This window comes from Quercus lobata, chromosome 5, assembly GCF_001633185.2.
Source record: "Quercus lobata isolate SW786 chromosome 5, ValleyOak3.0 Primary Assembly, whole genome shotgun sequence".
NCBI lineage: Eukaryota > Viridiplantae > Streptophyta > Magnoliopsida > Fagales > Fagaceae > Quercus > Quercus lobata.
Genome location: NC_044908.1, coordinates 48,750,271 through 48,766,353, shown reverse-complemented (window position 1 = coordinate 48,766,353; position 16,083 = coordinate 48,750,271). Strand labels below are relative to the sequence as shown.

Here is a 16,083-nt window from a genome sequence, read left to right as displayed (position 1 = left end):
AAGGTTGATCTGAAAGAGTCTAAACCTAAGCAGCCTACCCTTTCTAAGGACAAGTCACATGATAAGCCTGCATAAGTTTGTCATTTTTGTGGAAAGTCTAGACACATTTGTCCAAACTGTTACAAGCTGCAAGTTGCTAAGAGAGCAAACAAACCAAAAGTACCTGTGCCTCAAGCACAATATCCTATGGTACTCATTGGTGAATTGGTAAAGGCTCTAAACCTTTATTCCAATCTTGGAGTTGGTAATTATTTCCATGTGAATAAAAATTCCAATGCTCGTGGTGCATCTAAAGAGTTTTGGATGCAAAAGGCTCAATCTAATTGAGTCATTCTGACATGATCCTTGTGCTTCATTTATATTCTTTGTGACCATCGTTCTTTGGCTTTTGTTTTCTCTGTTTCTAGGATTTGCATTGCATAAAATTCATGCATTTTCATTCTAGGTTGTTTTTGGTTTTTTTTTTTTTTTTTTTTTTTTTTAAAGGGAAAAAGGAACCAAATTATGTTTTGCACTATTTTCTTGGTTTTTGAAAACAAGGTTGGTCAATTTATTTTCACATAACATGTCTTTTGTACCTTATTTAGCTTTGATGAGCTTACTTTTTGCACTCTACTAGTTGAAGTTTTGTAGTGCATATTGTGTGGGAAAAATGTTTATGGTTTTGATCACTTTGTCTTAATCTTGAAGTCACATGTCTTTGACTGTCGGACTTGAACCTTTAGAGAAAGGCATAAATAACTATCTCACCACTGTTCACTAGCCAATCAGGAACACCTTAGTGCATATCGTAAGATTTTGTACTCGAGAAAGTGTAGCACATACACAAAAAGAACATAAGGTGTAGCATCGGTTTAATTGCTAAAATTGGTGTATACATTATTGGATTTAATGTTAAATCTATCAAATAAAATTGGTGTGTACATTATCTCGACTATTTTTAATAAGTTTTTGAATAATTAAAATTTGTGTGTACAATATGAGGCAAAATCAAGAAACTTACATGATTGCAAGCTTATGATCTAGGAGATGTGGGAGTTATATGATGTAACTCTTTTGGTGATAGTCTCTTTCAAATCCTTGTGATGAATTTTGTAGACTTGGTGTTTAATTGCTATACACATATCACTTCACTTGTATCTCAAGTTTTTGCTAGTTGCACACACTACACAAGTTACTCTTTGCTAAACTTTGTACATGTTATTGTGTGTGTCTTTGGTCGGACCAACCAAATTTGCAAATACTTTGAGTTTTGTGCAAAACTAATTTGATGATTGAAAATTTATGGAGAATATAAGAAATTTTAACTTTGGGAAAATTGGGCTTAAATCCTTGTTTTTGAAAAACATATCATCACATACTCATGCATTTTGTTCATCAATTTCAATCCTTTGAGAAGTTTCTAAATTTTTTTTTTTTTTTTCAAAAACTGTGTATTTCCTCAAAATTTTATAAGCCTCTGTCTATTTCGATTGATCCAATTTGTTTTTCGATCAATCGAAATTGTTTTAAAATTGTTTAAGGAAGCCTCTGTCTGTTTTGATTGATCCAATTTGTTTTTAGATCAATCGAAATTGTTTTAAAATTTGTGAGAAGCCTCTGTCTGTTTCGATCAATCGAAACTGTTTTTCGATCAATCGAAACTTGTGAATCAGGTTTTTAAAAATCATATTTGACTTGTTCAAACCACTTTTTCAAAACTTTTTCTCTCTCTCCGACTCGACAAGGATCCTCCAAATTTCTTGCAAGGTTTCTCTCTCCATAAGCCGGTATGTCCATATTACCCTTCCTTTTGCATTGTTTTTCATGATTTCATGCATTCTTTCATTGTTTTTGGGTAAATTTTCGGACTATGCATAATTTGGGATTTTTGATTAATCAAGCCTTATCTTGTGAATTTGATCAATGGGTTTTGTTGCTATATTGATATATTCATGATCTATGTTAGCTAATTTGATCAATTTGGGGATTTGTGAAAAATTAAAAATTCTAGGGCTTGTATTAAACCTGAATTGGGGATTTTGTTCAAATTGGTTTCAATTGATGAAATTGGCTTGTTGAATTGATGTAATTGATCATTATTTTATGAAATCTTTCTTGTATGATGATCAATTGGTCAATTTTTTACAAATTGAACAAGTGGTTTTTCAAATTTTTTGGGGTTTTTGTTAGAAACTCTATGCTCAAACCAATTTTGTGAACTTGAACTAAATTTGAACTTAATTTTACTGCATTAGGGCATGCATCATGACATTTAATCTGTTCATGCATCATATAGATTTTTGTTCTATATTTTTTTGTATTAACTTGCAGTCTACCTTTGGTTTTTGTTTTTTTTCTTCGCTTTATGTCTTTGTTCTTATCCTAGCACCATACCTAGGAAGACTAGAGCTCATAGGACCCCCTCCACTTCCTCTGAGTCTCCCTCTAGGAGTGAGACTTTTAGGAATGACAAAAGCAAAGAGGTTTATGAGAAGCTGAACTGTAAGCGTAAGATTTGGGCTGAGCTTTCTGTGGTTTTACATGAGGTTGATCCGGCTATTAGGGCAAACCTTGAGTCTAGAGGTTGGTTGTCCCTGTCAGAGATAGATCATCCACCCCTGACCGCCCTGATTAGAGAGTTCTTTTCGAATCTTTCTTGTCACGTCTATGATTCCAACACTCTTGTTAGGAGTTGGATACGAGGTGTTGAGTTCACCATTACCCCTTGGGTAGTGGCTGATGCTTTTGGGGTTCCGGTCGTTAGGGAGCCTGTCTATTCTTATGAGGAGTCTCCACCCTTAGATGACGTCATGTCATACATCATTGGGTCTTCTATCCAGTGGAGTTCTGATCCTTATATCACGTCTACTGAGCTTACTAAGACTGTCTATCTTTTTTTTAGGATAGCGTGTCATTCTTTGTGGCCTATTTCTCATCTCCACACCATCCCTCTTGAGCAATGTGTGTTTTTGTACGCTTTTGTTTCTGGTGCGTCTATTAGCTTTCCTCATCTGTTTCTTTGTTCTTTGAATGAAGTTCATAGGAATTCTGCCGTATCGCATGCTCTTATTCATCCTATTTTCATTCATAGGATTTTCTTGTTTCTTGGTCTAGATGGTTTCCCTTCTGGCGAGCCCGTTCATGTTGTAGCTCCCATAGATGCCACCTTTCTTAGGCAGAGGGCTGTTCACTTGAGAGTTGGTCCTACGCGTCCTAGAGGTGCGTCATCTGGTGTTGTTCCCCCTCCTCCCTCTTCTACAGGTGCTGATACGGCTGAGGCATCTGGTGCTAGTGCTGCTGATGCTGATGTTCCTCCATCGACTACTTCGGATGATTCAAACATTCGACGTACGTTGGATCATATCTTGACTGTTCAGGCGGTTCATGGATAGATTTTGGTGGACATGCTCGATGAGATTCGTGCTATGCGCGTAGAGTTGGCACAGTTTCAACGATCTTCACCGCCACCTCCTTTTGATGATGGATTTTGATTGCCCTTTAGCATTCCGTCACAGAAAGGGGGAGTACATATTTGAGCTTGATATTTGAGCTTGTAGAGTTTTTGTTTTTAGGGGGAGAGCATTTTTGGTTGGTTGGAGCTTGTGGAGTTTAGAGTGTATCTAGGTGCTTCACATTTTATTTTTATCTTTTTAGCTCTTGCCATACTTTTGTTGGGTTATTCTTGTTAGGGGGAGATACTTTTATTACTTTATATGTTTCTTGTTTTAACTACTTATTGATTTATATTTATGAGTTATTCATTGATATATGTCATTATTGTGTGTTGGTTGATATCAAAAATTTATTTTGTTTACTTGTATTTTCCACACATGTGGTTATGCATTTTGTTTAGTGTTTCAGGAAATATACAGGTTGATTCAATTGAGCTGCTGTCTACACTTGCAACTGATGGATAGTAGTTAGGATTGAATTTGTTTTTATGAGCATTATTTTTGTAAATGACTTTTCTTTGTAAACTTTGAGTTTTTAGTTGTGTTTTGTCACGGATTGCTAAAGGGGGAGTTTGTTAGGTTCTAAAGACTTAGGATTTTATGTATTTAGAATTCTAATGTGTATTGTTGGCAAACCATGATCAAAACAAGATGTTTAGTCATGTTTAGACTTGCTCAAAATTGGTTCATTTATGTAAAGTTAGAATAAGCTGATGCAGGAATCATTTAAGCTTCTCAGCCTAGTTTGATCTATCGAAGCTTAGGCTTGATCAATCGAAAATCGGGTCAGAGGCGTTTTCTGTAGAATTCTAACTCAGCCCTAGTTTTGTTTTAAAACGTTTAGGGTTTTCTAATTTGCCCTAGATATAAAAAGCAAACCCTAGCCACATTTTAGTGTGGCTCATATTGCTATTTGTGTAAATCTCTTGTGAGATCTGTGAGGAGCTTTCCTTTACACAAGCTTAGAATTATCAAGAATGAGATTTCTTCAAGAGCTTGATGATCGTTTAGTTGCTGCCATAAGAACTTAAAGAAATACAAGCAGGTGTGCTTGTACTTGCTGGAGAATCCAAGAAAGAAGGAGTCCGTGGTTTCGAAGCTTGCACATGGTCGTGTCAGTAAGTTTCTACTGGTGGGTAGCAATAGGATGTTAGTGGTCTAAGTCCTGTTGAACAACTTTGATTCTTTTATAGTGGATTCAGGTTTACCTTGAGGATAGTTAGGTTAAATTTTCCCCAGGTTTTTACCGGTTTGGTTTCCTGGGTGATCATATCATTGTCTTATTTATTTTTTCGCTGTTTTGCATGATATGATTGTTTGATTGTGATAACCTAGATTTGAAATTTGGACTAAGTAACAACTTGGCTAATTACCTAGGTTAATCCAATTGTGTTTTTTAAGGGGTCTAAAAACTATCACTGTTCATTGATGACTCAAAATAATAAATAAAAATGTTAAATTATAAAATTGCACTCTCTAATTTTGTCCAAAATAAAATTAAATATATAACTTACTTATTTATTACAGTTTTATGACTATTAGTTTTATTAAATGTAATCCTTCTATCTAATTTTGTCCAAAAACAAGATTGGTTTCTCATCTAAGCAAACCCAAAGTGCACCAAATAAAATATCACCAGCACGTGATGGAATCTTTCACTCATAACTGATAATAACCGAAACAACCATCCCTAAAAGTCCCTCCTATAAAATCCTAATACTTTGGCCCTCTCTGTCTCTCAAACTCTCAAGTTATCTGCACTGATCAGTCTGTCCTTTATTTCCCAAACACTTTCTCCCTCTCGAAGGCTTTTGTAGAGATATATCAATGGCTAACAAAGATCAAGAAATCCTTGATCTTGACCTTGCTAGAGTTTCAGAATTGCGTCTTTCCACAGAAACATTGGACATAAAAGACTATAGTAAGAGGTTCAATGAGTCGTTGAAGCTTTTCCTTCAAGAAGAAGATGATGTGAAGTATATCAGTGATATCAATCTTGGAGACTACGAAAATTTCAACCCAGGACCGAGAAGTGATGACAGTAAAGAAACTGAAGTGATGATGCCGAAAAATCGTCAGTGAGCTACACGACACTCACGTGCTCGAAACAATGCCTGCACAACACAAAAAGAGAAGACCTCGCAGAGAGCACCGGTGTGGTGCCGGCCAAATACCCTCCGAAGGTCAAGTTAGAACTTCTCACAACTCTAAAGTGTTAGAGAGGGTAAATTCTGCGTACCTTAGCTAGTGAGGATATTGGGGCTTTTTATAGTAGTAGAGGATTGACCTCTTTTTCTTGCTGTAGAAGTCTTTTCCTTATAGGAGTCTTTATGAGCGTATTTTGCGGAATCCTTTCCTTGTAGGAGTTTAACACTGAGCGTGATGTGCAAGGTATTTCCTTATATACCCATGCGTGGAAGCCAAGTCAAGGTTATGTCGGGACCGTCAGCTTTGTGCATCCCCTTCAGCTTATTCCCTTCAGCTTACTGCCTTCAGCTTACTGCCTTCAGCTTACTCTCTTCAGCTTATGGTCTTCAGCTTACTGCCTTCAGCTTACTATCTTCAGCTTACTCTCTTCAGCTTACTCTCTTCAGCCTACTGCCTTCAGTTTACTGCCTTCAGCTTACTCTCTTCAGCTTACGGTCTTCAGCTTACTGCCTTCAGCTTACTATCTTCAGCTTACTCTCTTCAGCCTACTCTCTTCAGCTTACTGCCTTCAGCTTACTGCCTTCAGCTTCGCCTACTCCCTCGTCGAGGTCGTCAGTCTCGTTAGGGTCGTCAGCTTCGCCTACCCCCTCGTCGGGGTCGTCAGCTTCGCCTACTCCCTCGTCGAGGTCGTCAGCCTCGTCGAGGTCGTCAGCCGCGCCTACCCCCTCGTCGGGGTCGTCAGCTTCGTCAGGGTCGTCAGCTTCGTCTACTCCCTTGTTAGGGTCGTCAGCTTCGTCAGGGTCGTCAGTTTCGTCAGGGTCGTCAGCTTCGCCTACCCCCTCGTCGGGGTCGTCAGCTTCGCCTACTCAATCGTCGAGGTCGTCAGCCTCGTCAGGGTCGTCAGCTTCGCTAACTCCCTCGTCGAGGTCGTCAGCCTCGTTAGGGTCGTCAGCTTCGCCTACTCCCTTCAGCTTAGTAGTGTCAGCTTTCCATTTATGACAAGTGAGGCCGACGGGTCTATTTTGAACGTCGCTTCATGATACTATATTCATGAATATTCACATTCACAATTTTACCCTTATCATGAAGAATTAAAGAAAGATGAAGATGTGAGAAAGCGGTTCTTAGGGAAGGTGACGGAGGCCTTTGGAAACTCATCTGATGATGAAGGTGATGAATATACTGCTAATACTGAAGACATTTCCACCAATGTTGAAAGATTGGAACAAGATTTACGGGGAATGATAGCTGCAAGTATTGTTGAAGCATTCAAGAAGGAAGAAGCTGGTGAGGATTTTGAACAAAAGATGCAAACACTGATGCGTGAATGTAAAGAAAGATTCAAGAATGATAGAGATGATGGAAAGAAGAGTTTGATGGAGTACATAGAAGAGTGTGACATCGAAGTATCTGATAAAGAATTCAGGGTTCTGAGTGTGATAAAGGCTCATGCTTTTAAAGTTGGGATTAATCTGTCTCGACTGCTTGTTGATTTAGTGTTTATGATGTCAGGGAAAGAAGAATTTGAAGCAAAGATTGAAAGGTTCAACTCTGCACTCGAATGGATCTGTACTGAAGATGCGAATTCCATTGTGATTAAGAACATTGTCATTCTGCTGGATCTGGCCAAAACGAATGTACCAATGAAAGGAAAGTGGGCTGGTTTGGAACAAACAGAAATAGATGAAAGTGTTCAGAAGGAAAGCTCAAACAAAGAAGCCAGATTGATGTCCTATTTGATCAACTCCTCAAGAAAGTTCTGCATCTGCTCCTTGATCAATTCCTAGAGCTAGCTCTGCATTTGGAATGTATTATGAGTCATCCACATCTTCCCAAAGAACTAAATGTGGCTCAGTCAGCCCTTGAATGTGGTCTCGAGCAATCTAAGAAGAAGCTGAATGATATATGGAAGGATATTAATAAATTGAAGGTAATTTCTTCATTCAAACTAGAGCATACAGATGTGAAGGAAACTCGGGATGTAATGGAGTGTATGATAGTTGAATTATGGAATTAATCAGAATCTTCGTACAAGCTCGAGTTAAAGGTTTGAGGCTCAATTTCCTTGTTCTTGTAGTGTCCAAAGCTCTCATGCAAAGCTTAGGAAGGTGAAAAGGTTAAACATAGATTCATTGATTAGATTTAAACTTCTGTTTTGTCGCCTGATTTGATATTGTGTGATTTGGTTAGTTCTGTTGGTACTAGTACAAACTGCTTGTTAGTTGTTTGGGGCAGAGATTTGAACTCCAAATTGTACTTGGTAAAAATGAATTGAATTGTAAACTTTTGCCAAATAAACATGTATTTGATAATGGTAGATAGTTGATGATGAAATTGAATTCTGGTTTGCTCCCCCTTTAAAATACTGAGTATTTTGCTTTGAACTCCACAACTTAGTTGAAAGATTAAGGGAACTTTTGTAAAAGGTTCTTGGATTCTTTTTGAGGACTAAACTTAAATGGGAAGATTGTACTTAAATTTGGGTCATCTTAAAGCTTATCAACAAATGTATACCACCTATATCATTTTCAAAAATGTGAAAGAAGAAGAGAATTTGGCTAATATTCTGTCAGTTCAGTTGAAAAAATTATTGTGAAATATCTTGGAGTTTGACAAAATATTTTACATACACGGTCAATCTTGGAAAAAACTAGAATTCGAATTTTCTTCTCTTATGCTAAGTGGAACTCACTATTTTTTTTTTTTTTTTTTTAATTTTGCTTCAAAAAGTGGAAATCAATATGAAGCTATGTGCATGACCCCAAAGTATCAGATTCAAAGTTGTGTCAGATTAAATTCTTGGTACAACTTGACCAAATGGTGTTGATAACTAGAATGAAAAATTAATGCCCCACGGTGAAACTACCCATTGAAAAGTAGCACTTCACATGGGCAATACAATAAAACTTTTGCATCCAAATTCTTTGTAAGGAGCGGCACTGTACCAAACCATGTTCTTCATTTAGCCTTTATCAAAACACAATATTCATCAAATGTACAAAGGAGAAATGAGAGAGATGCTACTAGCTTAATGATGAATCATTTCACTAATCACATTTATATTATTATATACCTCTCTTTCTTACATAACAAACTCTGATTATATAAATATATTTTGTATTTAATCTCTAACTAACAATAATATCTTGTAACCGGTCTTATAATCCTCTAATAGACCTGCGGCTAGGAGCAAAACGTCACCGTTCTATCTTTGTCTAGTCTTCTTTAATGTCTCTATCTATACGGCATCGTTTATGTAAGTGGCTTCACGTGCGTTTGGTTGCTGAACAGTAACAATGGCACGAGAGGTTTTTAGTGACCGTGCCCAAGTTGAAGAAAGTCCAGCATCAACTAGAATGGCAGGTAGTTTACAAAAGGCCCAAATCCCAGAGGTAAGATGGATCTGAGCTTGCTGGTGGACCTGTCAAGGCAGATGGGTAAAAAGATTCAATAGATCTACTCCAAATTCAATTTGTTGAAATTATAAATTGATGCCAACTCTGTTGTTAGCATGCTCACCAATAATGATTCCTTAAATGTTGAATATGCACCTATGGTTGATGATTGCAAGACATCAAATCCCCCAATAGAATATCAATCACGGCTTTAGAGAAGCCTAATCTTGTGTTGATTCCCTCGCAAAGATGGTTGTCCACTTACAATAAAAGTTTCTTATTTTGGATATTCTGCATGTAGAGTTAATTTTACTTTTGATGTATGTCTTATTGATCTGGGATGCAACAGAACTTGTACTGATACTACCTCTGTAGTAGGCTAGTTTTCTTGTTTATATAATATCCCTATTACCAAAATATATATATATATATATATATAATTTTTTTTTTTTTTTTTTTATCTACCTCACATACATAAAGGATATACCGTAGGTCATGCACTTGTTTCCCACTATTTTAGGAACTCGGTCAATTTCTTTGTCCAATGTAAAATATTTTACATATAAAAATTTTACATGTAAAATATTTTTAGTTGTTTGTTGTGACATGCAATTTTTTTCAAGTACAAACAATCAAAATTGGTTGCTCAGCCATATAAGTTGCAAATGAGCAGATGACTAGACCACCTACATTAGCCACCAGAACAGTAGCTTACATATTGTTATAAAATGATTTTACCAATTTTTTAAAAATCAAAGGTTTCACTACAATTTACAAAGAAGTTTATGATTAACACAATTTACAAAAGATTTTACGTTTAACAGAAAAATATTTTTAAATTTTATCAAATTTTACAATGAAATGAACAAATGTTTCCTTAAAACATTTTAATTACACGAAACAACGATGGAGACCATTATATTTAAAGTCTTAAAGGTTGTTGAGACTTTAGAGTACTATAAGCCTACTGGGCCTCTAGTCTAGGAACTATTTTTAAAGGGAAAAATTAATGAATGTTCTAAGTGCATTAGCTTAAAAATTATTTTTATAAACTTTTAAATGAAAAATAAAAAAGTAACTAATTTTTCTTTATCTCTTTTTATATTTTCGATGAAAGTGATGTCAAAACTTTTCTAAAATGATTTATTAACAATTATCGTAAGAATACTTATTAATAGAACATTTCTTTAAAAAATTTATTTATTATCTTTCAAGTTATACAATTTGAATTTCTAATCTAATTTTCTGCATTGAGAATTGGTGCCGTACTACTTTTTATGTGAGAGAGATGTTAAAAAAGTAAAAATATGAAAAAGGTAAAAGTTAATGAATGATCTAAATGCATTAGTTTAAAAACTATTTTTAGAAACTTTTGCTGCCGTTAAAGTTAAAAGTACTGTGAATGATTAAGATTAAAAGCAAAAGCATTTGTTACTACTCATATAGACACAATTTGACAAGACCAGCCCGGCCAAAAGGAAAGCGAACACCTCTAAGAATAGAAGAATCCACATAGACTAATAAGGGATCATAAGGGTGTGTTTGGTAGAGTGGATTTTAGAGAGGATGACAGATAAATAAAATAATAAATAAAAAAATGAAAGAAAACTTTTTATCCTCTCTGTTTTTCACCCTCTTTATTTTCTATCCTCCTATTTTTTTCTCTCCAACCAAAAGGACCCTAAAGGACACAGCAACCCTCTGTTGTGATAATCCTCTCTCTCTCTCTCTCAAAATCTTCAATGACATGGCTTACAAATGTTAAACCTTGACTCAAATCTCATATAAATGAATGGACATCGTTTTGCTTTGCTTTTTATTGAAAAACCTCAAATACAGGGTTCAGAAATAATACTTGTGCATGCATTGCTCCCCATTAAGCTTTCACTATTAACTTGTGTAAAACCGTCTTCTATTACCTCCTCTTCGCTGATCCAGGTGAGGGAAGATCTGGAAAAGAATAGTATCAACAAGTTTGTTATATTGTATCCTCCATCTCTTCCAAACCAATAGTGGCCCAATGACAATTGCATAGCCAACAAAAAATCCAATTTCGGCACTGATGAGCTCCCATTTTATCTCAGTTCCAGAGTTCGTATTTCTTTCTATCAATGTTGGTGGTGACAACCTTGGGATTTCAATATCTTTGCAACTTGCCTTCAAAGGGTATCCCCATGGCCATAATCCTTCATTACCTATGAATGACGACTCTAAAAGTGATTGAAGTTGAGTGCTTGTCGGTATCCTTCCCACCAAGTGATTAAATGAGAGGTTCAAGAATGAAATGAAATGCAAGTTCGCAATCTGCGTAGGGATTAACCCACTCAAGTTATTCCATGATAGGTCTAACGACTCAAGAAGTTGCAAGTTTCCAAAAGACGGTGGTATTTGGCCTGTAAAAGCATTATGTGACAAGTTGAGAATATATAGCACTTGGGAACTTGGATCTTCACCAGCTGCATCTCCCGACCTTTGCCAGTTATAGTTATTGGATTCTGATAGTACAATCGACTATATTGCTCAGACTCAAATTGGAGATGATTGAGCTTTAACAAAGCATTAGCCATCATTGCTTTCCAGGTCAAGAATTGTTCATGTGGCAGATTGCCAGCAAGGTCTATGATTTGAAGCACTGGCCAGGTGGAGTTGGTGCCTGCACATCCAATGGTTCCATGGAATTTGTTGGATCGCAAGACAAGTACTCGCAAACGGGATATAATATGCAATGAGCATGGAAAGGTATCATAAATCTGATTGTTTCCGATGTCTAAAATCTCCAACATTTTGTAGTTGACCAGAGAAGCCGGAAGCTTTCCTTCTAACGGATTCCAATTGAGATCTAGAGTTGTTGAAACGGCAGTTGTCCACAAAAGTATCAGAAATAGTGCCATGGACTTTGTTTCTCCTCAAATTGAGTACCCCAAGATTCTCAATTCCTGCAGGTAAACATGTGGGAATTATGCCATTCAAGGAATATTTGGACAGATCAAGAACTTCAAGATATGGAGCCCTGCATATTGACTCTGGGATGCTCCCATAGAAATTATTGTTTGCGAGAGAGAAGAAATAAGTGAAAGAAAGGTAATCACCAATGTTGTTTGGGATGACAGAACTGAAATTACTCCTTGAGTAATCCAAATATGTAGCAGACGGTGGAAGAATTGGGATAACCCCTTGAAATTGGTTGGAATGAAGGTCAAGTAAAATCAGATTAGAAGTAGCACTGAGAAAAGGTCTTCCCATATCCACTAGAGAGTTGCTAGATAGATTTAGGTGACGAAGGTTTTTGAGTTTCCAAATCCAGTTGGGTGTTTCCCCGTGAAGCAGGTTGTCTGAAAGGTCCAGATGTATCAAATTTGATTGGTTTTTCAAGAAATCAGGAAATTCTCACAGTTTGCAATGGGCCAGTCTTAAGTTGGTAAGTTGGGGGAGCATAAACCCGGTAGAATCACTCCAACTAGCACCAGATGATAAGTTGTTGAATGAAAGTTCAAGAACAGTGAGATTTGGAAGGTTTTTCAATATGCTTAGCTCAAAAGTGCCACCAAACCTGTTGGAAGATAGTGAGAGGACGCTAAGACTAGAAAATTGGAAGAAAAACATTGGTATTGGCCCTTCGAAATTATTGCTACTTAAATCGAGGGTGTTTAGAAGACCAGGGGCCATGTTTGAAAACTTTCCAACTAAACCAGAAAATTGGTTATTGGACAGTATTATCTTCTGAAGTTCTGGAATGTTGAAGAGGGCTAATGGTGTACACCTGCTGAATGAATTGTTATTTAATTCAATATTTCTTAGATTTTGAAGAGCTTCCCAATCAGTTGAAAGAATTGAACCAGTTAAAAAGTTATGAGCAAGATTCAAATTCACAAGTTTTTTAACAATGTAAACGATGGGATTGGACCTACAAAACCATTGGCTTAAAGGTCCAGATCTACTAGTTCATCGAGTTTTGCCAAGGAATTTGGAAGTGGTCCACTAAAATAGCAACGATCAAGCTTTAACATAGATAACTTCAGGTTAGTGATGGAATGTGGTAATGGCCTAGAAAGATTTGTATGACTGAGCAACAGGTTCTGAAGGGAACTATTCTCAGGCAATACTGGCAAAACCCCATTAAGCAATTGGTTTTCTGAAATGTCAAGAGTCTGTAATGTGGTTACCTGGAAAATGTTCTTTGGAAACCTTGCATGCAAATTACAAGAACTGACATGCAGGGAACTCAAGTTCGAGAAATTAGCAAAAATTCTGGAACTGAAGTAGATAGATTGTTCATGTCCAAATGTATCACTGAGAGTGACCGAAGCATTGCAAGAGAAGAATGAATAGGGCCTGAAAGAAAACATTCAAACATGCTAAAAACTCTCAGATTAGGTAGTGAAGACGATAATGCATGGCACCACTCTTTTCCCTGAGCTGATATATTTACCCCATCAAGATAAAGCTCTGTAATTGTCTTTAAGTTATGAACAAGCATCATTAAGTTTGGATTCTCTAGTTTTAATGAACAAATACTGCGAAAGCATAAAGAGAGATCAAGAATTTCCAACCTTATCAAGCTTGATATCCCAACCGGTATTTGGCCAACGAAATCAGAGTTTGAAAGGTTAAGATAAATCAAATTAACAAGGTTTTCGAACCCAGATGGTATTTGAGTATCATAGAAGCTATTTTCTGCTAAATTCAGACTCTCAAGATAATGAAGATTAAAGAGGCTGCTTGAGTTATCAAGTCCACCTAATATTGACTCATTGACAAGTTCAAGACCAATAACATGACCCATATTGCAGGTCACACCAGTCCAGGAACAACAATCTGTGCTTGAATCCCATGAGACCAACTTAGAGGATTGAGAAGAATTGAACTTGAGGCTTTGTATGAGATGGAGTAATAATAGTTGTTAGAAATACTGAATAATTGTATTGTATTTCATGATCATAGAATATACATGAATGCCTTTATATAGGAGGCATATGTATGTGGTACAAGTAAATATGTGTGCAGTACAAGTAAGAGTGTAGTACAAGAATGTGTGCTATACAAGTAATCTAACTGGGCCTAAAGCTCATAACACAATATACGTTAACAGTCCCCCTCAAACTCAAGGTGGATGTGAGACCAACTTGAGGTTGTTAACCAAATCACGAGTGCGTCCCTTAGGAAGTGACTTGGTGAAAATATTTGCAAGTTGATCTTTGGAGGAGACTGAGAAAAGCTTGAGAGCATCATGGACAAGATGATAACGGATAAACTGACAATCAATCTCGATGTGTTTAGTCCGTTCATGGAAGACATCATTGTGAGCAATATGAATGGCAATTGTCACAATAAAGAGGAGTAGCAGAGGATGTGGACACACCCAAATCCCTAAGAAGCCATCGTAGCCAAAGGAGCTCAGATGTGGTATCAGCAAGGGCACGATATTTTGCTTCAATACTAGAGCGGGTTACAAAAGTTTGTTTCTTACTTCGCCAAGAAATTAAAGAAGAACCAAGAAGAAAGCAATAACCCGTAATGGACCTGCGATCAGTGGGATCTCCTACCCAATCAGTATTAGAGAATGCACGGAGTACAAGAGGAGACTGAGCTGGGCAGAAAAGGTCATGGAAGAGAGTGCCCTTCAAGTATCGAAGAATGCGCAGAATAGTAGCATAGTGAGTTGATTGTGGGGCAAACAGATACTGGCTCACCTAATGAATAGCATAGGAAATGTCTGGATGAGTAACTGTGAGATAAACTAGGCTGCCAACCAATCGTCTGTAAAGAGAAGGATTAGACAATGATTTCCCCCCCCCCCCCGAGGGTGTCAGATGCGCATTAAGTTTAACTGTCAACAGTCTTGCTGTCAGTGAGTCCAGCTCGAGACAAAAGGTCAGAAGCATACTTGGCTTGAGTAATATAAAGACCATCTGTGGAATGAGTAATTTCAAGACCCAAGAAATAGCTGAGATGTCCAAGATCTTTCATCTCAAACTACTGACTAAGAAAATCTTTGAGTTCTTGAATGCCACTAAGGTCATCACCAGTTATGATCATATCATCCACATATAAGAGAAGCAAAATGGTACCTATATCAGTGCAACGAAGAAATAAGGCAGAATCATACGGACTGGCAGTGTAACCCAAACGAAAGATAGTGAAGCTGAACTTGGCAAACCAAGCTCGTGGAGCTTGTTTAAGGCCATAAAGTGCACATCGAAAGCGATAAACCTTGTTTGATTTAACAGAGAGACCAAACGGAGGTTGCATATAGACTTCTTCACTGAGATCCCCATTAAGGAAGGCATTTTTAACATCCATCTGAAAAAGATCTCATTTACTAGCAGTAACAACAGCTAAGAGGGCACGAACAGATGAAATACGAGCAATTGGAGCAAAGGTCTCTTCATAATCAATCTCATACTCCTGTGTAAAACCTTTTACAACAAGATAAGCCTTGTAGCGCTCAACGGACCCATTAGAGCGAGTCTTGATCTTATAGATCCACTTACAACCAACCACAGACTGTCCAAGAGGGAGAGTGACCAGATTCCAAGTATGGTTTTTGGTTAATGCATCAAGTTCCTCTTTCATCACAATCTGCCATAAAAGGGTCAATGGAGGCCTCACGATAGGTGTGAGGCTCGTGAAGTGTAGCAAGGGCAGTGTAACAATGATAGTCAAGTAAATGAGCAGGAATGGATCTTACCCGGGTTGAGTGGCAAGGTGGAATGTCTTGTGGAGGATCTTCAGGCGGAGCAGGAGCAGGGGACCCAAGCTCAAGGTAGGGTAGCTCGTCATCAACCTGTTCATCTTCGACCTGTCTAGGAGAAGCATAAAAAATATCTGGAGGTTGAATAGAGAAGTTCAAAGAAGGATCAAAAGTATTTGTAGAAGGAACAAGAGACTTATCTAGAAATATTTCTAAAACAGAGGAGGTAGTTAAGGAAGAACGAAAGTGAGAGAGTTCAACAAACAATCGGTGTTCCCAAAAGACAACATTACGAGAAACACGAAAATGATGAGAGAAAGGATCATAACACCTATACCCTTTTTGAGTTTCGCCATAACCAAGAGAACAACAAAGTCTAGATCAAGGCTCAAGTTTGTTGTGCTCATGAGGCTGA

The 16,083-nt window shown here is 37.3% G+C and overlaps 2 protein-coding genes across 2 annotated transcripts; one reads left to right on the top strand and one right to left on the bottom strand.

Moving 5' to 3' along the window:
- Positions 1 to 5,113: 5,113 nt before the first annotated feature.
- Positions 5,114 to 7,675, top strand: LOC115993054. Its single transcript, XM_031117326.1, has 3 exons — positions 5,114 to 5,489; positions 6,671 to 7,269; positions 7,314 to 7,675. Exons 1-3 carry the CDS (start codon positions 5,262 to 5,264, stop codon positions 7,597 to 7,599), a joined length of 1,113 nt encoding a protein of 370 aa, XP_030973186.1. The 5' UTR covers positions 5,114 to 5,261; the 3' UTR covers positions 7,600 to 7,675.
- Positions 7,676 to 12,364: 4,689 nt separating this feature from the next.
- LOC115990611 (receptor-like protein 7) lies at positions 12,365 to 15,550 on the bottom strand. The gene is made up of 6 exons (XM_031114425.1): positions 15,401 to 15,550; positions 15,188 to 15,277; positions 14,498 to 14,667; positions 13,528 to 13,848; positions 12,992 to 13,309; positions 12,365 to 12,881 (listed from the first exon to the last, which is right to left on the bottom strand). The coding sequence occupies exons 1-6, from the start codon at positions 15,548 to 15,550 to the stop codon at positions 12,365 to 12,367; spliced, it is 1,566 nt and encodes a 521-aa protein (XP_030970285.1).
- Positions 15,551 to 16,083: the final 533 nt, after the last annotated feature.

Excerpts from the sequence above, each read along its gene's own strand:
- LOC115990611 (XM_031114425.1), bottom strand. The coding sequence starts at position 15,550 with ATGAAAGAGGAACTTGATGCATTAACCAAAAACCATACTTGGAATCTG. Across the intron at positions 15,278-15,400 it reads GCTACAAGGCTTATCTTGTT|ATGGATGTTAAAAATGCCTT; the intron begins GTAAAAGGTTTT and ends GATCTTTTTCAG. Across the intron at positions 13,849-14,497 it reads GGAGATCCCACTGATCGCAG|CCTCAAGTTCAATTCTTCTC; the intron begins GTCCATTACGGG and ends TCTCATACAAAG.
- LOC115993054 (XM_031117326.1), top strand. The coding sequence starts at position 5,262 with ATGGCTAACAAAGATCAAGAAATCCTTGATCTTGACCTTGCTAGAGTT. Across the intron at positions 5,490-6,670 it reads ATGACAGTAAAGAAACTGAA|GAATTAAAGAAAGATGAAGA; the intron begins GTGATGATGCCG and ends CCTTATCATGAA. Across the intron at positions 7,270-7,313 it reads GAACAAACAGAAATAGATGA|CCTATTTGATCAACTCCTCA; the intron begins AAGTGTTCAGAA and ends CCAGATTGATGT.